Raw genomic sequence first — 24,618 nt, 5'->3', positions numbered from 1 at the left:
TTAAAATTAATTTTGTATGTACTAGAAATAATGGAAGATTTATTAAGAAGCCATTTCATTATTTAAATGGCATTGTTAACATCTGGTTAGTTCTGAGAATACTAGCAGTTTAACATGTAAGGATTCCTATTGTTTAAATACTTTGTTGAGATCTTGATTCACCACAGCTGTTATCTCTGCTGTGATAATATGTAGTAAAAGGCTACTAAATGTTTAATGTTTTATTATTTATTTTTTTTTGCCTTCCATTTTGAGATGAGTATCCAAGGTATGTACTAATCATGTTGCTGAACATTTACATTATTTATGTAGTATTGTTATTTTGTAACTCCTATTTACACTTATTATTTTTTTCAAATTATTTATCAGTCGTCCTCGTTCTCCAAATGATTTGCTAGCCTTATTCCGATACCCAAGGGATCCATATACTGTTGAGCAAGCAAGAGCTGGGGAAATATTTGAAAGAACATTACAGCTTATCCAAGATCATGTGCAAGATGGTCTAATGGTTGACCTAAATGGAACAAGTCAGTACTCTTTCTATATTTTTCTGTTTTGAAGTGTATTTGCCATCTTAAGTCATTATACTTCAAGAGACGTATCTTTTTCAAATCTGGGTTCCAATTGCAGAACCATTACATTGAAATCAGTGGAGTATTTGACTACAAAACTGTACTAAATATATTTGGTACATTATAGTGTCACTCAGGTTTTTTTGGCTCTCCAGGTATTTTTATTTTTCTCACGTTGACATATTAGGAAAAAAATCATGTTCAGATTCTTCTACTGGTCAAATTTAGTATGATGGAACTGCATAATGTGTCCTTTTTGTTAACTCCCTGTGTGTTAATTCATTAGGACCATTGTTTCATAGCACAGCAGGTTTCTCTGATGTGTATTAAAAATAAGCAGTATTTTGTTCATGTTTCTTTAAATAAAACCATTTCGTGTTGATATGCCTTGGCAAGGAGTAAAAATGATATAACAAGAAGGATCTATATACTTTACAAACCAAGGTTTCTGCATGTACCAAAATAGTATTCAAAGAATTATTTGTCATTCATTCTTTGAGTGTGTCTCAAACTAAGCTAATTGCTTCCTTTAACACTGACCTTATGTAATGCAAAGTACATTTTTTGCTGCTTTTCATAAAAAGCAGTAAAATGAGAGGTTTAATATTTCTACCTTTTAGTTATTGAAGTCTTAAGTTCAAATTCATCAAGTTCAGCTAGCATATAAAACTAATATGTGTAAATGTGTGTGTAGATAGGCTTGGGACATAGGAGAAGCATTTGGAAATAATGATAGAGTTTTAGGAGAGCTTTTGAGACTTGAGATGTAGCCAAAAGCTACACTGAAAATCCAGAGGAAATATTTTTACTTATTTTATTATTTTTTATGTTTATAATTGTGTATTTATTGTAACTTCCGAAAACTTTGACCATGAACTAGGCAAGTATTTCTAGGACAGACTGCAAGCTTTATGAAGTAGTGTAATATTTGCTAGTAAAAAAAGGTTGCTACTCATTATTAAAGCTGAGTAATTAATTTGTGATGAATAGTTCACCACAGAAACTTATTCAGAATTTTTTGAAGGCTTGTGTTTTATAAGAGCATCCCTATTTAATTTGGTTCTCTGATTAGATGCATATGCAAGCATATTGGATATAATACTAGGCATATATAAAATCTGATGTGTGAGAATTGTTTTAATGCTTTTCACTAGGATTTGTAATAGTGAAATTCAATCACCTAAAGTTAACCAAAAATTGTCATTAAAGCATACAGATACAAATCCAGAAACACAAAATCAGTCAGCTTTCCTTGATCCTGGGAATTCTGTTCACAACTTCTCAGCCCTACAAGATCCATAGAAACTTGGCTTTTAGGGAAACTTGAATAGTAAAATAAATCTGTTTCCATTTAAGTAGATTTTAATACTAATATCTGTCCTTATTTGGTTTTATTTCAAAATGCAGAGCCCAATGAAAATAATTATTTAGCACTTTTGAATTGGGAACAGTTATAAAACTCGACTATTTCCCATTGAGAGACTCTTTTTTTTAATGTGCAGTCTTGGAATATCCCAAGGAAAGACTGTGGAGCCAAATTCTCCTTTGCAGTGCCAAACTGTATAACAGGGAATGTCCACAAATTGCTGTTTGGGAGGTTCAGATTGGATGTTAGGGAACAGTTTTCACCAAGAGGCTAGAATAGCACTGGAGCAACTTACCCAGAGTGCTGAGGAGTCTCATTTTGGGGGGGGTTTCAAGCCCACTAGACAGGGATACAGTTGAGCTGTTCCAGTGCTGGAGGCAGCCTTTCTTCAAGCAGGAGCTTGGTCTGGTTAAGAGGTTCCTTCTAATCAATATTTCTGTGACTTTATAGAACATTTTCATTGCAGTATGAAAAAAAATGTAGCTAATATCGTGTGAACTGAGCTAACCAGGTTCTATGCAGTGGAAATGCTCAGCACCCAGCCATTTAGAAAGCAGAACCAGAGTTAGTGTTTACAATGCAAGGAGTAATTAGGGGTCTGACACTGGCAATTATGGCAACCTCCAGTCTGCTCTGAAAGTCATCTAATCCATAGATGAGAGATTGCATCCCATTTGAGCTTCTAAACAGAGAAGCTGAACCTTTTATTGTAAATTTGTAATGAAGGTTATTCCCCCCAAAACATTTAGAGCCACAAGGATGATTAAGGGAGTGGAACATCTCCCTTATGAGGAAAGGCTGAGGGAGCTGGGTCTCTTTAGTTTGGAGAAAAGGAGACTGAGGGGGGACCTCATCAATGTTTACAAATATGTAAAGGGTGAGTGTCAAGACGATGGAGTTAAGCTTTTTTCAGTGAAGACCAGTGATAGGACAAGGGGTAATGGATACAAGTTGGAGCATAGGAGGTTTAAGATGAATATCAGGAAAAATTTTTTTACTGTAAGAGTGACAGAGCACTGGAACAGGCTGCCCAGAGAGGTTGTGGAGTCTCCTTCGCTGGAGACATTCAAAACCCGCCTGGAGGCCTTCCTGTGTGATGCACTCTAGGTGACCCTGCTCTGGCAGGGGGGTTGGACTAGATGATCTTTCGAGGTCCCTTCCAACCCCTAGGATTCTATGATTCTATGATTCTATGATTCATAGTTGAGTTTTGCTCAAAACTTCATTTCAGAAATGTGAGTGGCAGCCAGGATAGCCACAGCAGATAAAGACTGCATGAATCATGATCATATAGAAAGAGCTCCATGATGAATTAAAATAATTTTAAAAGGAGTGTTATTATAAAAAAAAGATATGTTTTCTGGGTGTAGTTTTAAAATTAAACTGCCCTACCTGCCAGCACAATATAAAACATTATCAATAATATCCTCAAAGAGTGTATTTTGCAGCATTACCCAGTGGCACTTACTGGCTTTGCTCTGTGGTTTATTTTTCTTTTTCCTAGTCTGCAGTATTCAATAAAATAATTTATGTATGTCTACCAGAACAGGTTAGCTTTGCCTACTGCAAAGGCAAAGGTCTCTGCCCTGCCTATTGGGTCTCTAATATCTTTGCTTTAACTTGCAAATCATGTGGAGTTGATGTCACCTGAGGCTGAGAAAACATAGATCCCTGACTGAGCACAGGTCTTGTCCCGGCTGAGCAGCTATAAGTAATCCAGTCACTTTCAAGGCAAAAGACAAAGAAGGGCTTTAGGTAGTTTGACATTGCCCTGCATTGTAGAAAGTGGCAGAGAGCCGTGTCTAGCACACATTTATATGTTGAATGTAGACGAAGGTCAATATCTTTGCAGGCACACTAGAACTGCTCAGGACTAAAAGGATGATTTCCCCACTGTGTGCAATTAGACTGCATCAACCTCTGTGCAAATCTGCACTCAATTCATATTCTTTAGGGATTACCATCATGATGGGAACCCCACGAGCCTGTGGGAACACAGTACCACTGTATACTCACTTATTTCCTCTTTTCCTTCTGCCTTTATTCTGCTTGTTGGCTTTTATTCCTGCAAGCTTTCCAGATCAAAAACTGTGGTGGTGTGTGATGGTTCCTAGTTAAGTAAACTACATCTAAACTGCCAAATACTCCACCTCCTGGGCTCTGTCCTGGTTCCTGGAACCTCACTCATCCACACTGTATACACATTAGTGACTCAAGGTGTGCCTGTGCTTTGGATCCGCAGAGCTCGTTTGAAATGAATCTCCCTGTTGGGCCCACTTGCTGTGTTTTGGTGTAAGTAGTAGTATGGTCTTGAACAGTGTGGATACTTTTCAAATTAAGTGAAAAATGTGGTCCAGGGCCACATGCAGTCCAGGAGAAAAAAAAGTAAAGCTTTTCTGAAGGAAACTTGCATCTGTTGCACAATGGATAGAGATGTATTTCTCAGCATCTAAAATTTCACTCTGCAGACACATTTCTGTCGGTCTACTCAAGTTGACAATGTCGATATAGCCCAAATTAATGCCTTTTTTCCTGAAATTAAGCCCAAATGTTTCTAAGAAAAAAATCACTTTTAGAATGACACTTAATAGGCAGCCTGACTATTCTGCTATTTGCAGTCACGCAACACTCTACTAGGAGGCCTTATGGTTCTCAGTCCTTCCACATGCTGTCATACCACAGCAGAGATCACACAACACACAGTTTGAAGTTATAAAAACATAATTCTAATGAATTAATAGTATATATGTTTTATATATTATTTTTCTATAAAAGAGAAAAAAATGCAGGAAAGTGATAAGTGTGTTATAGTCCCAGAGGTGAATGGTGTGGATTGCAGAGGAAACCTGTGCCAAGTGTTACCTGAACACCAGTTTTCTTTAGAAACTAGTCCTGGGTAATGGGAATATGAGATACCCATACTCAATGGGAATATGAGATCTATTTGTCCAATAAATCACCCCTCTGTTTAGCTATATTGCCTGTGGTTATTTTCTTCATAGTTTTTTGTTGAATTTCTTTCCTGACAATTCTGCAACATTTGCTATAATAAAGCAAAACAAAATAGCAATATTCAGTGAATTATGAAGTCTCAAAAGATCAAGTCTTGAAATCCATGTAAATGTTAATGACTGTTTTTTTAAATGCTTTTACAGACATGGGGAAAAAAAATTCCCATTTTTCTCAATATGAGTTTTTTATTTCTGAAAATATGTCTTCTTTCTTAAGTGACCAAATAAGAAATGAGCTCCTTTTGTAAACATTTATTTTAAGTTGTACTTGAATTTGCATTTTATAAAGTTCCCTCCTGACCTAATAATGTCTTTTGCTTAAACGACATAAAGCTGTAATATACATACTTGATTATTATTGTTCTTTTTCAACAATAGGGTTATGTAATCTGGTGGAAAATGCAATATAATAAAGTAAGATTTCAAATAAATTAATGATCTGTGGGGTTCTGTGAGTTGATGAAGTCTTTGATTTTCTCTCTGTCTCTCTCCCAATTTCAGGTTATCACTACAATGACCTTGTTTCTCCGCAGTACTTGAATCTGATAGCTAATCTCTCAGGCTGCACAGCTCATCGACGAGTGAACAACTGCTCAGATATGTGCTTCCACCAGAAGTACAGGACACATGATGGAACATGCAACAACCTTCAGCATCCCATGTGGGGTGCTTCTCTGACAGCGTTTGAACGTCTGTTAAAGTCAGTCTATGAGAATGGATTTAATTTGCCTCGGGGAATTGAGCCCAAGAGGCTTTCTAATGGGTATGCACTCCCAATGCCTCGCTTGGTTTCAACTACTCTGATTGGGACAGAAACAATAACTCCTGATGACCAGTACACTCACATGCTGATGCAGTGGGGTCAGTTTCTTGACCATGACCTGGACCTCACTGTGGCTGCCCTAAGTGAGGCCAGGTTTTCGGATGGTCAGCATTGCAGTTCAGTTTGTACCAATGATCCTCCATGCTTTTCGATCATGATACCACCAAATGATCCCAGAGTTCGAAACGGGGCACGCTGCATGTTTTTTGTACGCTCCAGCCCGGTTTGTGGAAGCGGTATGACATCTCTCCTGATGAATTCTGTGTACCCACGAGAGCAGATCAACCAGCTGACTTCATACATTGATGCGTCCAACGTATATGGCAGTTCAGACCATGAAGCACTAGAAATCAGAGACTTGGCAAGTCAAAGGGGTCTTCTGAGACAGGGCATCGTACAGAGATCTGGCAAGCCCCTGCTTCCATTTGCTACTGGCCCACCAACAGAATGTATGAGAGATGAAAATGAGAGCCCAATTCCCTGCTTTTTAGCTGGTGATCAGCGTTCTAATGAACAGTTGGGTCTTACCAGCATCCACACATTGTGGTTTAGAGAACACAACAGAATTGCCACAGAGCTACTGAAACTCAATCCACACTGGGATGGTGACACAATATATCATGAAACACGCAAAATTGTTGGTGCAGAAATGCAACACATAACATTTAGCCACTGGCTACCTAAGATCTTTGGAGAGGTAGGCATGAAGATGCTTGGCGAATATAAGGGTTATGATCCCAGTGTTAATTCTGGAATAACTAATGAGTTTGCAACTGCCGCTTTTAGGTTTGGTCACACACTCATTAATCCTTTTCTGTATCGACTGGATGAAAACTTTGAACCTATTCCACAAGGCCATCTACCTCTTCATAAGGCATTCTTCTCTCCATTTCGGATTGTAAATGAAGGAGGCATTGATCCGCTTCTAAGGGGATTGTTTGGTGTTGCTGGTAAGATGCGTGTCCCATCACAATTACTCAATACAGAATTAACAGAAAGACTCTTCTCCATGGCACGTACTGTGGCTTTAGATCTGGCAGCTATCAATATTCAGAGAGGCAGAGATCATGGAATTCCTCCCTACCATGATTTTAGAGTTTACTGTAATCTTTCTTCAGCTCAGACTTTTGAAGATCTGAAAAATGAAATTAAGAATCCTGAAATCAGGGAGAAACTTAGCAGGTGAGCCTGAGGTGAAAGAAAACCAATCAATTATATAAATGTGCATGCAAACTTAGTAGCTAAATGTCTTATCTAGAATAATAATATTTTTTAAGAAAGGACTGAAAGGATTTTTTAAGGAACTTCCATCTGTACCAGTAAATAGATATGGAAAATTCCCACATGCAAATAATTTCTCCACTTCTACATCTTTGTGAACAATGACAAGTTAATATATACTGTATATGTTCATTAAATTATTGATTTGAAATGCCTAGTGTTATAAATGGTGTTAAATATTAATATTATTTCAGTGTAAGGTGATATTTTACCCCAATCTCATGCAAGTATTTACATGTTCAGTTCCATCCATTCCATACACTAAAACAAATAGGAATATCATTCGTTGTATTACCATAGAGGTGTCTTTCACTACCAGTAATCTGTTGTTTAGAGCATCAGCATTCCTGCCACCCCTAGCTTATCTGCACAAAATCAAAGATAAAGAATTAGTCTCAGCTACTGTAAAAGAAAAAGTGTATAGAGGGGTAGGAAAGAGAAGCTACTGAAAAAGAAACAGTTCAAAGAAATCAGGAGAAAGGAAACCGTGGGGTTGACTTGCAGACCCCTATGATGTTACTCACACATGCAACCTACATTGCAGGATTTCTTGCGTATACACCCACGGGTTGTTCACAAAAGATGTAGTACTGTCTCTGTCATTTTTACTGTGAGTTTCTTGTATCTCTTGCCTGTACTTTTACCACGTACTGATTCTTTTGTAAATGTAAAATATTTGATATTAAATGTTTGTGTTTTTCTATCTGTAGGTTGTACGGTTCCCCACTGAACATAGACCTATTTCCTGCTCTAATGGTAGAAGACTTAGTTCCAGGGAGCCGACTGGGGCCAACGTTGATGTGTTTATTAAGCACACAGTTTAGGCGTATTCGGGATGGAGACAGGTACATTAAAATACCATGGAAACCAAATGTAATTTTAAATTAAAGATGCCTAGTAACAGTTGAATTGTCTTATTTCCAAATCACAGTGCATTATATTTTCATTCATTATTTTAATATTGTTAGAAGCTATGGTTATTTTATTTTTTAAGTCTGTTACTTTTAATGGTGAATATGTTATGCTGGCCACGAAAAAGTACCACAGTCAACACATGCTGAGTTTCCTTTTACCAGTCATTCAAGTCACTTTTCTGAGAAGTGAATGTTACTCATCTCCTTTCATTTGCTATTTTATTGCCAAAGAAATGGTGGTGGTTGAGACACTTTCATGGTCTCTGTTACTTAAGCATAGGTTGGAAAAATATCACTCTGTGTATATAACCCCTGTATGTATTTCAAAGCAAGCAGTCTGTGCACCACAAGAGTTTTAAAAGCAGACATGCTATCCCAAAGAACACAATTTGATAATTGTTCTTAAGTTACTTTATATGCACATTTTGAGCCATTTCTCATATTCAGTTTCTACAGTACCTGAAATAAGAAAATAGTAATTGCTGTTATTACACCAGCTAGATCTCCTTTGTATACTTTCAGCACACTCACTCACAATCTGAAAATCAACATTTCCCTCATTATAACATAATTTGTGACCTAGAATCCTGTTTTTTGCATTAAATGAAGGTAGAAAGACTTACTCTGATTAGTCCCATGCTAGTAGTAAGGGAAATGGAGGAAGAATTAGGAAATGAGATTTTATTTACTTTATCTAATATTATCTACTTTATGTAGTAATAAAATTGCTACTTACGATAGTAAAAAGCCTTTTTTTTTTTTTTTTTTGTTTGTGTCATAACAGGATAATGATACTGCCTTTTTGTCTGTATATCTGCATTTTTCCTGCAAAAGCTTTTTTTTTTTACCCCTAAAGCAACATTCAGAAAGTATAGAACATTTAACATTTAGGAAATGGGATTCCATTGTCCAAAGAATACAAATGCTTTGAAGCAACATGGCAGCAAATAGTAAAATATTATTAGACGAAGTGAAAACAACTCACATCTTTGAAAAGCCTTTACAATGGGCTGAGGATCAAAGCTGCCAGCACCATGCAAAGCAAACGTGCCTGTGCAGAGAAAAAGGTGATGTTTGAAGGTAGCCTAACTTCATGTCAAGATGAACATTTCAGAATCTTTTTTTCTGATCCCGGTACATGGAATTTCATTGGGCACTGTCCAATGCCTTATGAAAGTGATACAATAAGTAGGTAAATTGAAATTTGTTCACCATTCTTCTAAGTGTAGTATAAAATTGTTACTGATTTCTCATAAAGTTTAAAGAGTCTCCTACTAACTTGTGGTTTAAATGGGTCGAATAAAGTATCAATAACTTTACGGTTTTGTGAGATGTAAACAATATCACAGTGAGCAATTCTTATATGTTAGAATAATGTAAAATATTATCAAGCCCTGGACAGTAACTTAAAACATTTTCTTTTCAAATGGCTGGCTTGCTTTTGATAGTAATGTATTATTGATATTTTCTATTGATAACAAGCTTTTAAGTTATGACTTTATGTATGAAAAATAAATTATTTGAAACAACAGTTTTCTCCTTGCATATAACTGATTAAGTGAAGCATGTATTTAAAAGTCTGTGCATGAGTATAGACATTAAAATAGAAAAATAATTCCTTAGCAACTTAGCCAATCACATTTATTGTGATAATAAACAAAGTATAGATTAACTGTTCTACTAATCTTAGCATTTCTATCAGCATTTTTTAATACTCAAAGGAGAGCTGTCTGGAGAAAGAAATCTAATTTAAGCCTCTTGCTTAAAAATAGAGTTTAAACTTCGTAGTCTAGTACCATTGTAGATGTCCAAGGATGTTGAAATGGGAATAAAAGAGAAATCAAAGGATTTGTTGAACATTTTGGCCCTTTCATAGTGTCAGTATGACAACAAGTAGGGCTGAAGTGACAACAAGCACTTACATTTTAGCATCTGGATCATTCCTTGGATACAATTTAATGTTGAGAACAGGGTTTATGTTGTATCAATTAATTTATTAATTAAAATGGAATTTATGAATTCCATTCTGAATATAGTATTACAGTATTTCTGAAAAATGTCTTTTTTTGGTTTTCTCACTAGAAAACTTGTCTTTTCTGTGAGATTACAGGTTATGGTACGAGAACCCAGGTGTGTTCACGCCTGCTCAGCTCACTCAGATCAAGCAGACATCTCTTGCCAGAGTTTTGTGCGACAATGGTGACAACATAACCAGGGTACAACATGATGTCTTTAAGGTGGCTGAATTCCCGCATGGATATAGTAGCTGTGAAGATATTCCTAAACTGGATCTCAGGATGTGGCAAGATTGCTGTGAAGGTCTGTATACAGGCAGATTTGGGTGTATTAATGTGCATTTTGTTTACTGTCTGCTAATTGTATGTTAATAAGTTATTTGACTCTTGTTCAGTTTTTGTTAAGTTGCAAATTCAAATATGGAGTATAACCATTGTTAGTGAGCAGTCATTCCATATTTTAAATTAAATAGGCACATTCTGAACATAGCGGAGATTGGATCATTGCACGATGTAGATATCTGTTTTCCTGTTTTCCTCCTTTTGTGGAAAAATGTTCATTGTCATATTCAAAAGTTTTTCTTCAGAAATAAATGCTTTTTCTTCAGAAACAGGGTTTACTTAGCTGAATGAAGCATGAGACACTGAGAAACCCGTGTTGCTTGGTAGCCTGTATGTTGGTTTCTCTGTCACATGCAGATTTTTTTTGCATGGCCTCTCTTTATCCATCATCACATCACACTTCACTGCATCTGTAACATAGTTAGAAGATCCTTCCCCAGAGAATCTTCTGAATCACGCAGATTTTTAGAATGATTTGCAGTAGCATCAACAACAAAATACTTCAGAGGACAATGACCTCTCTTTACTGAGATATCCTTGAGAGTTTCATAATAATTTTCTTTTAAATAAAACTCGAATGATGTGCTCAAAAAGGATATTCAGGAACTCTGGGAACTTCTCTGTGGAACTCTAATTATCTAGAAATTGCTGTCAAGCAAATTTGTAACTGGAAAATATTTGCTTTTTATAGACAGGCTGATCATTATAGACAGTTGATGGTCATTAGTCTGATAATCTTACAGTTTTATAATCCTAATAAGAATTTAGCTTTCAATAGCAGTATCTTGTAGGTTTCCTGATAAAAGATATCCAGATGCAACTACATAATCTTGTCTACTGCTGGTGGTTTTAAATTTACTACTGCTATGTAGGTGATTTAATATTCTTTCAAAAGATACACCTCAATAAAGAACGAGTGGATTGCAATTGAGAGACTTTTCCAGTAGTGTCCATTTACCTCGTTGGTAAGACATAATTGTCCCTGATGACTGAGAGCCCTTTGGTGATGTAGCTCAGAATTTAAGGCAGTAGGTAAAGGGTAAACTGATGGTATCCCTTCAACCTGGTATAGATACAGTAAATACTGAGGAAGGATTCTAACTAGTGTGACCTTATAATGAGAACAAACTCAGGTATCATTAGAAATTAAAAAGCAGATAAAGATGTACTATTCAGAAATAGTGCACATTTTATCTTTTAAGCTGACTACTGTATTGTCTTGTCCAGTGAACAGTTCTTTAAATCAGCATCTAAGAAAATTATTTCATGGAAATCTTTGTTCTAAATGTCAGTAATCTGTGTAGACTAGGAAAAATAAATACTATAGATTTCTAATTTTTATCAGTTTTGTTTGTTTGTTTTTAAGTTATTCAGATTTTTTAAACAATATTTACCAGGTTTGCTATTCCCAAGTAGATGATAATAGCTTCTAAAACTCTAGATATGGTTGACGCATTGTAATTTTAATGCAAAGTCTTCCTGAATGTCTTCAAAATAACCCTGACATATGCCAGAAGCATCGACAGAAAATAAATTATCGCTCTTTAAATGCTTTACTGTAAGCAAATAAGTAATATTCTACCAGGTCAGGATAAGTTCAGTTTGCCATGGTTCACAAAGCTTGACAGACAGTTTCATAAATACATTAATTATATCTATTTGGAAAAACTGTAAAACTTTTCTTAGAAATTGTGTGTTGATTCTGTAAATGTTATGTTATCGTTGAGCCTTCTAGAGCAGATATTATCTTTGGAAAGCCTTTAGAATATTCAGCCATTCCACAGCCTAGCTTGTATTTTCATTCAAGAATGTTACTACATGAGAGTACTACTGGATGCAGTAAAATTAGACAACTGCCAAGCAAAAGAAAGAGTAAATAGCTAATGTTCTGTAAAAAATTGCCTATATGTATCCCCTTCTTCTTAACACTTTTGAAGTGTGTATAGAGGTTTATGAAGAAAAAAACCAAAGTGTACATTGCTTCAGCTGCTTTTTTGCGTGGATAAATGAGTGTGATGTTTTCTGTGAGAATCCAAGTTTAAGCAATTAATCTAAAACATTTATTGCATACTGTGACACTAGGGACTCACAACTACTCAGGAGGGAGGGGGCAGGGAGGCCATACAAAGTGTACATTCAGGAGCAGCATTTCCTTTAAGTTAAATACATTCTGGGGATTTTGATTCTTTGAATTTATTATTTTTTAAAAGAAAAAAAACCAAGCTGTTTTCCATATTTATAATCCTTCTGATTGTTTTATAATTAAAGTGATTCTAAGTTAAAATTTGGAGTACAGAATATTGTTCATTGTACTTTATATTTAATAAGTGACCTATGAGTTCAGCTGTTTCAGCTGGGTTAAAAAACATCTGTTTTTGTTATCCTTCCTGTTTTGTTCAAGTGAAAACATTTCCATATGAAGAACAGAAAAGCTTCTTAGTTACAAAAAGCTATTTGCAGGTTTCTAGAGAAAAGATAGTATTTATTTCTTATAAAGCAAAGCATTATTCCTTTTTTCTAATAATAAGAATACCAGATTACCTTTAGATTTCAGTTCACAAATCATACAACAGAACTGCTAGTTTATGGTGGGAAAAAGAATGGATTTCACTGAGCTACACAAGGTATTTTGTTTCCTTCACTTCCTACCTTTCTTTGTCTTGTCAGAGATAATGAGGAATTACTGCAGATTTACTGCAGCTCTTTATTTGAGAAAAGAGCATCCAGGCTTCAGAGTTTCCATACAAGAAACTTTTTGTGTTTTTTTCAGGCTGTTTGGTGAAAAAAAAACCCAACAAAAAATGCACAAAAATAATTTAATAAAATGTTTTTTAGGTGCTTAGTCTTGTATCTCAGTTCTGAACCCAAAACACAGAAATTGTACACCTCTCTTCCCTCAAATATAAGCATGCTGTTGTGGTTATGCCAGATATTTTTGTGAGATTAATTATGAAAAAAAAAAAAAACAGACGAGAAATAGGTTCAAAGTCATAGTGGCTCAAATGGAAGCATGGTTTTATGCCGAATATGTGAATTTGAAATGTTTTCCCTTGTGAGACTTTAGAAGTTTCACAATTATTTTCTTTTTAAGTTGAAATGAAAAATTTCTTAGGGCTTTTTTTTATGTCAAACAATGACCCAGGAGGAAGTGTTTCAGACAAGACACAAGTCATCCTCATAAGCGTGAACTGATTTAAGAAACTGTGTTTCTCTTTCCTTTTACTGCTCCCACTCTAACCACCGGTCCCACTGATCCACTGTAATGCATTACATTAAATCTCAGAAATCTGAAGATTTATCAAATAGGAGCAATAGTTACATTATGTATGTGCTTTTCTTCACATTTCCTTAGTCTCTCAAGTTTTTTTGTTTAATCTACTGTTAGATTAATTCTCCTTGGCCCAGATTTTGAGAGGTAATTCATTGAGGATTAAGAGTGCCCAATACTTTGAACGTCAAGGTGTTTTCTGTCCAATGTACATTACAGGTGGATTTTTAAAAACTTGTCGGAAATGAGGGATTTTCAGACAATGTGAACATGGCTTTCATATGCAAGTAGATTATCTTGACACTTGCAATGTAACAATTCCTAGCTCCTGGAAGAAAACATTGTCCACAGAAAAAAAAATAAATTATTAGGTTGCTTTTAAAAATTTTAAACCAAAATCAAGAGTCATTCATTTGCCAACTTGATACATTTGAGTCTTTAAAAAGTATAGAAATGTCAGGTCTGTGTTCTTGAAGCTGCCACTGAACATATGGCTCCTAAATTTACCAGTCTAAGGTAATAAAACCTTCCCAGGATTTTAGACCTTTGTTTCTAAAAACCAGACTGGGAGTTTAAAAAAAAAAAAAAGGACCATTGTTTTATTGTACCAAAAAAAAATATTAAAAAATCCATATTCTGGGAGGTGACAATAGCAATTATTAAACAGAGGATAGCAGAAACCTTTCACAAATTGCTTCCAAGAGAAACTAAAATTTCTGTGACACTCAGGAAAACTTCAGCCTTTAGAAAAAAATTCCTCTGACCAAAACTCATTTTATCTCCAGTGGCCCTTCAGAGCATAACCCCTTTTCTCACTATACTAAATATAGAAGTGTCTGAGGCTGATCATAAATACCTTCATGCCAAGCATCTTACAGACACAGCAGTTTGTTCCTGTCTGAAAGAGCTTAGTTTTTGAGTGGGCAGCAAGAAGATTGTGTGAGAAATAGCAGAACACACATGAAGACTGAACAATTTGTTGGCAGTAAATATAATCTATTTCTTTGGTGGTGCTGTTGTTATAGGATGAAGGTAATAAATTTACTTGATAATGGGACAAACTGCAAGGAAAGAGAAGGGAAGGAGAAATTGTGTTCAGGAATGATGTGTAGGTATTGATTTTGAACTGAAAATCAATCAGTACTTTTTTTTTGTCAGTTTTTTTTGTTGTTGTTTGGGTTTCGTTGATTTTTTGTTTTGTTTTGTTTTTTTCGCCTATCTGAATTCATAGTAAGCCATTGATAAATTAAGTTTTTCCTAACAGGGAAACTGTAATCGTCTAGTTTAAGTTAAAGTCCAATACAATTAAAAGTAGTCCAAGATCCTTATTTTTGTATAATCACAGAGCAACTTTATATTTGTTTCTCAAGTTGCTCAGTTCAACAGTGTTTTGAGGCTCTTTGATTGACTTAAAACTTGTGCAATCATTTGAGTTAATACTTTAGCTATTCTATCTAGCTACTTCTAAATTCTAGAAAAAAGACTTTATAAAATGTTGCTTTCTCAATAAATTTGTCCTGGTGCAAGTTGAGAGAAACATTAGGGAAAATTACTTCTTCCCCTGTTCAGTTGCTTTTGTGGCTCATTCTTCTAATAAGAGACTTAGCTGGGATATGTCCATGGGAATCTGTTTTCAGCTTTCTTTTCTGTTTTCTTAGCAGACTCTTTACTTCTAACAGTTGAACATTTTGTTGGTTCCAGCTGCAGCTTGGCCTAATACAACTTTTTGTTTTAAAACTTCTGTGAACAGAAATGAGAAAATTTATATTTTCTCATTGTCTCCTATCCAAAGTGCTGTTCAATCTTTGTTTTGTTTTCCTTTTTTTTTTTTTTTTAATGGGACTCCTTCCAAATACTCACGGTGTTTGGAGGGCTGAAGAAAGTGAACTGAAGGAAAGACATGCTTCATCCTGTGAAGACATCCTCCTAGTATCTTAGAAGATTTCTGTCATTATTATTCTCAGACTTGAGATATTCACTCTGCAGTGGAAAGTGTCTTAAGTGACTGGTGATGCCTTAAAATCCATCATGTTTGGAAATAGGGCTGGTCAACCAATGAAGTGTGCCTGCAAGTTTTCTCCAAGATTAATTAAAGATTCTCTTTCAGATGCCAAAAATAATAAATAATGATGCCTGGAATAGATGAGGAAGCACTACTGTGTTTGTTCTGTTATTGTTTTCCTACAATGTAACTACCTCATTCCAAAAGCAAAAAATAATTGAAAGCCAAGAGAGTGGAAATTTCAGAAGTGAATAGTTAAAGTAGCACTGATATATTTGTGAAAATAATATTTTTTCATTCATTCCACAAATCTGATCTGTGAATACTCAAACTCTCTGCATCCAGCTGGTGTAAGTGTTGTATAGCTGAAATGTATTCAGCTGCCATCAGGCTGATTCCAGAGGGATCAGACAATTCAAAAGACACTGTAAAAAAGTATTAATTATTATAACTGCTGATATACACCGTAGTTTATAATGTATAATTTTTTGTCTAATTTCAGACTGTAGAACTAGAGGACAGTTTAATGCATTTTCATACCACTTTCGGGGGAGACGTTCGCTTGATTATAGCTTTCAGGAGGACAAGCCCTTGAAGAAAATGAAAATGTCTAAAGCAGTAAGGTAAGATTTTTTCGTGTGTTTTGTTTTCAAAATGGAATGAACCTGAATGATTTCTTTGTGGGTTCATACCCCTTTTTTCCAGTGTCTCTTTTCTCAAGTTTATGATTTGTGTCTTCCATTCAGACACTTATGCATAACTGCTAACAGTAAACCACTTTTTTTTCAAGCTCAGATTTGTGTAACACCCTTTGTGAGTGATGCAGTATAGTGCTTTGGTTCTTCCCATGCTTTTAATGAAAAAACTCAGCAATGAAGTGTAATTTGGGGGATTTGGAATCCCACATTCCTACTGTGCTTCCAGTAACCAAACTGAATTATTTCCTTTCCTCCTTGTAGCTGTCAGGTCCTCCTGTAGAAATAGGAGGAAAACAAGTGTTGATAACACTAGCATAAACGTTTGTGATAATAGTAGGGATTGTTTCTAGTACGAAAATACTCAGAGCAGGAATGGAGAACTTAAGTGCTACCAACAATGTTGTTTATAACTCCCTAATCCTCAAAATACTATGGCAAGGAAATAAATCACAATGTCAGTCACAAATGCCCATCAGCTGCACAAGGTCCTTGCAATTTCCAGGGAATCAAATCTTATCTATGAATTAGTGAAATTAAGTGAGTTCTGCTCAAACCAAACATTTCTTCTGAAGATCCTTCACGATGAGTGAATTTGAGACTGTTTTGAACTATAGCTCTTCCTATATGTCATGTGCTCTTTTGGTAAATAAAATAAACTGCTTGACTGAAACGACCAGGCAGAGTTTAACCACTCTGGCAAGAGAAGCATATAGACAGATCTGTAGACAGGTAAATTAATTTCAGTAGATTCAAATACTCATGTGGATGTTATACCACTGAAAAAACACCATTATATTTCGCTGAACTGATAGGAAACTGTCCTGAAGCAACGGAGTCTTTAGGTGTTTAGGATTTTAGACAAGAGAAGACAGAAACTGAATATAAAGTTGCTAATAGATGACGGGAAAAGAAAGGTTCCTCTGAAGTAGTCTGTGAAGAAGGATGTTTTTTCTGTCTTTGCAAATGAACTGTTTAAAGTTTTTAAATTTATAAACAATTATTCACTTTTTAAAGATAATAGTCCCATAATTTTAAAACTGTAGAAGGGTTGCATTAAATAAAAAATGGAAGCAAGGAAAAATAAACGCTTATATCTCAGGAATTTATATGTATTCCAGAGGACGAGGCTCTGGTGGTGTTGCTTGACAGCTGGTTGAATATGAGCCAGTGGTGTGTCCAGGTGGCCAAGAAGGCCAACAGCATCTTGGCTTGTCTATGTGGCCAGCAGGGCTGGGGACGTGATTGTCCCCCTGTACTCAGCACTGGTGAGGCTGCACCTCGAGTACTGTGTTCAGTTTTGGGTCCCTCACTACAAGAAGGACACTGAGGTGCTGGAGCATGTCCAGAGTAGGGCAGTGAAGCTGGAGAAGGGTCTAGAGCACAAGTCTTCTGAGGAGGGGGTGAGGGAACTGGGATTGTTCAGTCTGGACAAGGGAGACCTTATTGCTCTCCACAAATCCCTGAAAGGAGGTTGTAGTGAGGGGGAGTTGGTCTCTTCTCCTTTGTAACAAGCTACAGAGGAAATGGTCGCAAGTTGTACCAGGCGGGGTTTAGATTAGATATTAGAAGAAACTTTGGAGAGGGTTATTAAACAGTGGAACAGGGTGCCCAAGGAGGACTTGGTAGAGTTAGGTTATGGTTTGACTCAATGATCTTAAAGGTCTTTTCCAACCAAAACAATTATGTGAATCTGTGATTCTGAGAAGCAGCTTGTTTTCATTAACTTGCTGTTTGTGTTTCAGAAATGAAGCTCCAAAATCTACAACTGTGAAATTACAAATTAGTGCTACTATATAGTAAATGGACTATACTTTATTTCTAGCATAAATAAAGCTAAAGCAACCTCAGTCCTTTAACATTCTCATCAGTTCTCATGCTCGTTGTTGTATTTAAATCAGTGGTGAGAAGATTATTTTTTTTACCTTCTCATTTTCAATAACTTGAGCAGGTGGGAAGATTAAACTTTGTTACACGATAGCAGCTGTTTAGTTTTGGCAGGTTATGTTGTTTAAAGTTATTTTTCTTTAATTTAGATTAAAAACTATGGGAAGCTAAGTAGTTTGAACACCTGCCAATAAGTGCTGTTTTAATTTATGCAGAAAGATTATAAATCATGAGCTCTATAATATGAGAGAGGATTTCTTTGCCAGTTCATTCTTCAGGTATCCCTTAGCTCTGAAGAAGACAGGCCAAAACCAATAGGAATGCTTGTATGGACTCAAGGATCTTAATGTAATAAGTGACTTAAAAATCAGCATTATACTTAGTTTTGAATATGTGTTTTTGGAGTGGTGCCAAATATATTGTAGTTGTGGACATTTCCTTTGATGACTGTTTCCCATCAACAAAATCAATTGATTAACACAATTTAATGTTGTATATCTCTTATCAGATATCATCTGGAAAGTGCTATAGACAAAAGAGTCTAGATTTTGTGTACGATAATCAGTATTTATTTCACTTGTTATTTAAAATGGAATACAAGAATATATTCATATCTCAACCAAATTTTTCCTTTTTAAAGTCATATTTCTTTAAATACACATTTTGCTTGTGAACATATCAAGGGAGAAACTATGAACCTGAATGTGAAATATGAATTTCATGTTTGGAAGTAAAATTTCTTAAGACACTATTTTTTGTCTGCTTTCAAATAGGAGCCTCAAGACATTTCCCAGTGAATTTAAGGTGATGCTTTAAAGTGTCACAGATGACAACTTTGTGTGTCCCCTTCTATAAAATGCATATATTATTTTTCTAAGTAGAAGAAATTCCATGTTGCTAGTGATATTAACAGTAATGCACAACTCACTTGACCTGAGGCAGGTCTCGGCGGCTGTTGTGGGTCATGCAGTTCCTTCATTTGTTGGTTGGCCTTCTTTTACATTTTTGCTAAGTGTTCTAAAATACCTACCCAACTAAAAATGAGTTAGATGGATAACCTGACTTGGCATTCATGTGTTGCATTCGTGTGTTCCAGTTCTGTGAAACAGAGTAAGTATTTTCATAATGGCACATCAGCATCTAAGGAAAATGCAAACATGCCCGCAGTGAATGACTTCAAAGAATTTGTTTTGGAAATGCAAAAAACTATTTCAAGCCTCAGAAACCAGGTAAGGTGCTATAATACATAGTTTCTAAATACAGACTTAATTTTACTGTTTTCCTAACATCACACTTCTTATGTTTTTAATATTTAGACATCCACTGCAGCAAAAACCCACCACATAAGTATCTCAAACAAAACACAACACAGAACATGATGTGTTAGTATTCTTTATTTCTGTGGGGTTTTTTTGAAATTGTACTGAAATATTCTGCAATTAGACCCTCTTGACTTCTGAACCTGAAACCTTGAGTAACCATTGTATACTAAACAAGGAATTAGTCTTTCTCTAAAAATTTGTCTGTAAAGTTAGTAAGATCTTTTTTCCTGTCTGGCATGTATAGAACATATGTAAGTTATTATTAACATGTAGAATTAATAACAGTAATATGGCAGACTACAGCTGTAGACATTGCTGAGATCTAGATCACTTATAGAAGACTTCTACTATATAGCATAAATATACTCTTTATTTAGAATAACTCAGCATTGTGCAATTCTGTTTTAAAAACACATACCATACAGGACAGACAAATCCAAAGTAGGCCAAAATGTTTGCCTAGAATAATTAAGTTCCTCTAGAGCAGCTTTTCCATTTGTAAATGCGAATCATATTTATTTGCTTAATAACTAGATTCCATCTTTGATGTTATTACTTAATCATTGTTACACTCATCTTCAATGCTTCCATTTTGACAGTGGAAATGCTGTGTTAAGACTTACTACATGTCAGTCAATTCTGTCTTTTTCGGATGTAAAAAAGAATGAAGGATTGTTTAAAGTTGTGCCTTCCTAATTACTGTTCCCAAGAAGCACACATGCAGTAAGACAAATTAATCATATAACCCCTTTTCCTTGTCATTAAAGAAAATAGAGACAGTATAAAAATCCAAGCAAAACTTTTAATATTTTTTTTTTTAATTTCACCTCCTTTCATTCATATATCTTTGGAAGTTGAGATTTGTGTTTCCATATATGTGACACACAGTTTGATTCTTTTTGCATGCTCTAGTTGTGTATTCCAATTGTAGGAAAGATCAAGGACTGTTTCCATACTTATTACCTGTTTGCAGTCTTTTAGCTTTATGAAGAACTTAAGCAGTGAGAAGAAAAACCCAGACAAGTATTTCTGCACGGTTTATATAGCATAAATGAAAAGACAGAGTACCTTGCACAAATAAAACCCTTTATTTGATTCAGTTACTAACTTTTTGTTTTGTTTTCAGATAAAAAACCTTGAATCACGCCTCAGTAAAACCGATTGCACTGATGAAAAGGGTAAATCATATTCCAACAATGAAACCTGGAAAAGGGACCCTTGTACTGTGTGTGAATGCAAAGTAAGTATGTGGAAATGCATTTGAGATAGGAACTATATTAGGTTCTGCTTCTAAAGCAGCTGTTCCAGTTTTGTAACTGCTAATTTCTGGGTAGTAATTCCTAATCTTTTTTAATGAACAAAAATGATATTGCTCAGATATCCCTGCCCTTCACATAGGTTTCCAATCCAAGCTTTATATACTTTTATTATATTTCCGTTTTCATTGAGGAATAGTTGTACGGGGAAAATTAAGCGTGAAGTAGGAGACTTCTTGAAAAAGTCTACTAACACACATAAAAATCAATAAAAGCTCATCTAACAATGATAGATTTTAGTTTTCTTTTATCACAGTGAAGTTTTAAAAAAGGTAGCTAAAGAAATCTGTTGGTATCCAAGCTTCATGCCAGAGCATTAGATAAAATGGTATACTTACTGCTCCGTTAAGGAAGTATAATACAACAAGCCTTCTCAGCATCAATTTATGCTGAAATAAACTGTGTGGAGTTAATGACAGTAGCCAAAATGTTAGAGAAGACAAATGAGAACATACACTTCAACAAAATTAAAACTGTATTTCTGTTTACCTGACACAGGTTGGTCAGATTACCTGTTTTGTAGAGTCATGCCTGCCGGCCGACTGCGAAGCACCTGTGAAAGTTAAAGGAGATTGCTGTCCAGTCTGCTTAAAACAAAATATTAATAAAAAGGAGCCATAAGTCTGCTTTTTCAGAATTTAGGGTGCATACTCCTCAAATCATATCAATGCCTGCTGATGGCAAAAACAGGTAACTACAGTCTTAACAACATCAATAAATCAAGATTTACAACATTGTAATGGTGCTGTAACAGTATAACATAATGTATCATTCTTTTTTTCTGCCCATGAAGGTAATCACAATGCAAAAACTAATGAAAGGGAAATTAGCAAACAGGTCAAAGTTAAATGTGTGTTAAACTTCTCAGGTTAGACAAACTCAAACTGGTGCTACTTTAAAAGAACACTGTCAGGTAGTTTTAGGTACCCAAAATGACCTGGCGTAAGACTAACTGTAAAATGAACATTTTGCTTCCTGTCCTTAATTAGCGACATTACAAGTTTACTATCCATTTTTGGTATCAGTCTGACTTGATATTTAGGTCTTTGTTATTATTTAGTTAATGCAGGGAAAAAGAAAACACAAGTTCACTGTGCCCAAAGCCATGCCATAGAGGGCCAGTTTCTGCAAACCCACCTATGCATGGAAGGTCTCTTGAACTACACTTATCATTTCTGCACCTGGGCCAGCAAGGAAATAAAGAAAACTACATGACAACTTTCAACATCCTATAATTAATTCAAGGAGCAAAATGAATCTAAAATTTCCAAACAAAAAAGCTAGAATTAGTAAGAAAATATAAATTAATGTAATTGGAAGATACAAAAAGCAACTGAATGTATATTACAGGTGTAATTGACAGTGTTCCTCATTCTTTGAAAACACACATGACAGAGTAGCCTTGAATCTTAAAAATTATCATAATTCTTCTTGTCAAAAAATATGTAATTGCTTGGAAACTTTTTCTTTTTTTTGTTTCATTTATTTTAAACCATTGTAACGTGACTATCCAGTCCAGTTTTAAAGCATGCTTCTCTTGATCTCAGATCAGCTCATGTATTCATGTGGCCCTGTGTTGAAAATGTGAAATTATGTCACATGCCATTTTGTATGCAAAGATTCCTACTGATTCATTGTACATATTGTCAATAGACATATGTTCCTGATTATATTATGGCACTGTTTGTTGAAGAAACAAAAAAAAGAACAAAGTCAAACAGCATGATTAGTTGTGGATTGACTACTTTTTCTGACAAGGTATTTGATTTTTTAGTTTTTTTCCAGTTTCATGTAATGCATATATATTTTTACCTCAGTATTTTTATCATTCATGTTTAAAAGCAGTCTGACAATGGACTCTATTTCCCATTTAATAAAAATTTAATGTTATGGAGTGTATGTCTACACTAGCTTTTAAAAGTTGTGTACTTTTTAGAATACAAACTGCCTATTTTTGACCAGGAATTATATATTATATTCAGTGAAGGACAACTATCATACCTCATTTTACAGTTTTTTTTGTGTTTATTCAGAATTGATTCCCTCCCTTAATATGTTAGAATTTATGGCTCTGTCCTTAAGTCCTAAGTCAGGACTAACTAGAACCAGAGCTCTTCTGTAGTTATATAGTTCACTGTCATCTGAGTTTATTGTTCAGTTTTAGGGAATAGAGATTTGGGTATCAAAGAGATTTGAGTATCAAAGAGATTTGAGTATCAAAGAAATGTGCACAAAATTAAACAATCTCCTCCTAAACATACCGGGTTATGCAAACAGACTGAATACTTAATTATTGCATGGTAGATCAAGTATCTGTCTAATAACTAACCTAGCACAGCAGTATGAGTTCCACTATAATATTTTGGCACATAATTTCTCTGATTACTAACAATAATTTCTAATTTGATGAACTGACACCATGACATACATTCAAACTTTGGTATACATTTAAAGCTTACTACAGAAACTTGTTTCATCCTATGGTAGGAGCGATATGTATATGTGAGTGATGTGTTAAAAGTGTGTGGTAGAGGTACACATGGAACTACAATTTATATTTTTAAGAATATTTTAATTGATTTTATATACAATGTTTTGACTAATGTAATTTCATATGTTAATACTTTTAGAATTGTTTGTGGCGAGCATGTTTGAGTATCATATGGTTCCTAGAAGTTGTCATTCCTGTATTTCTTTGATACTCCGGTATTTTGTTGACTTTTGTTGAGAGTCCAAACCACATGCCTCGTCTTGTAATTGCAACTCAGATGGAACTCCCATTGACCTACAGCAGGAATTCCTCAAAGAGGAAGGACTGCAGAGCTAAACCAAATATAATTTAACTGTCTAAACAGTTAAATAAGGCAGTAATACATCCAGCTTATTACTACTTGCATTCTTTTATTCCAATTTTATATTAAATAAACTATCTTAAAATTTCCGCTTATAGGAGAAGAGAGTTTCCATTTATACACTATAAAATAGTACCTTTTATCTGATTGTTTCTTTTCTCCAGCCTCCAGATTAAAGTGGGAGGTTTTCTTCGTTGTTCACTGTTTATTCATATGGTATATAAAATGGGCTTAGGTGTCTGGATATGCTTAAACAAGTGTAGTATTGATTTAATTTCTGCCATCCATCTGATTATAAGCCATTCAGGAAAAACAGGTCTCTATCCACAGTTTAAAATGTAATCAGTCATGGGTTGTACTAATTCAGTTTCATTGCAGTGTCTGGGGAATCAGCATTGACTGTAACATTTCTGAAGCAGTGGCCAATGGCTAGATGACCATTTCCTCAGTATCCACTGTGAGAATATTGCTGTAATATGTTGCAAATTTTACATATTTATTTTCTTTTTTAATGTTACCTAAAACAAAGTCTTTGTTGTTTTTATTTTAATCAGTAAATTTACCAAAGAACTGTTTGCACTGTATAATGAATGCTTTTCAGTTAAAATAAAATGGGCCACATTTCCAAGTAAATTCGAGGTAATTTCTTTTTGATGAATGTGTGTTGTTTAGATTATTTCCTGAAGATTCCAGAGTGTAGGCTTTTATCAATGATCCAAATTACTTACTTTATGCAGGAGTGTCACAATCAAGACTCCATGTCTCAGAACTAAACAATGAACTAATGAATCATGGAGCTTCAGTAGGTTCTTTTAAATTATGACACATGGAATTGAAGTATCTATCCACTGTTCTTTTCAAGGTGATGGGTAAAAAAAAATACGTGTAGACTCAGAAATTATATTTAAAAATACTTGTGTTTCTTAGTACAAATGTGTATTTGAAAACTCTT

The 24,618-nt window shown here is 35.0% G+C and overlaps 1 protein-coding gene across 3 annotated transcripts in view; it reads left to right on the top strand.

The window, feature by feature from the left end:
• Positions 1–24,299, top strand: part of PXDN (peroxidasin) — an 84,465-nt gene extending 60,166 nt beyond the window's left edge. For all 3 annotated transcript variants that reach the window (XM_051615096.1, XM_051615095.1, XM_051615094.1), the window contains 8 exons: positions 370–527; positions 5,451–6,954; positions 7,764–7,898; positions 10,078–10,286; positions 16,097–16,217; positions 19,273–19,405; positions 20,625–20,738; positions 21,313–24,299. In XM_051615096.1, the coding sequence (XP_051471056.1) occupies positions 370–527; positions 5,451–6,954; positions 7,764–7,898; positions 10,078–10,286; positions 16,097–16,217; positions 19,273–19,405; positions 20,625–20,738; positions 21,313–21,435 (2,497 nt within the window). In that variant the 3' untranslated portion in view covers positions 21,436–24,299. The remainder of the gene's footprint in view (positions 1–369; positions 528–5,450; positions 6,955–7,763; positions 7,899–10,077; positions 10,287–16,096; positions 16,218–19,272; positions 19,406–20,624; positions 20,739–21,312) is intronic.
• Positions 24,300–24,618: the final 319 nt, after the last annotated feature.

The sequence above is a fragment of the Apus apus genome, chromosome 3 (assembly GCF_020740795.1).
Source record: "Apus apus isolate bApuApu2 chromosome 3, bApuApu2.pri.cur, whole genome shotgun sequence".
Lineage (NCBI taxonomy): Eukaryota > Metazoa > Chordata > Aves > Apodiformes > Apodidae > Apus > Apus apus.
This window is presented reverse-complemented; position numbering and strand designations above follow the sequence as displayed.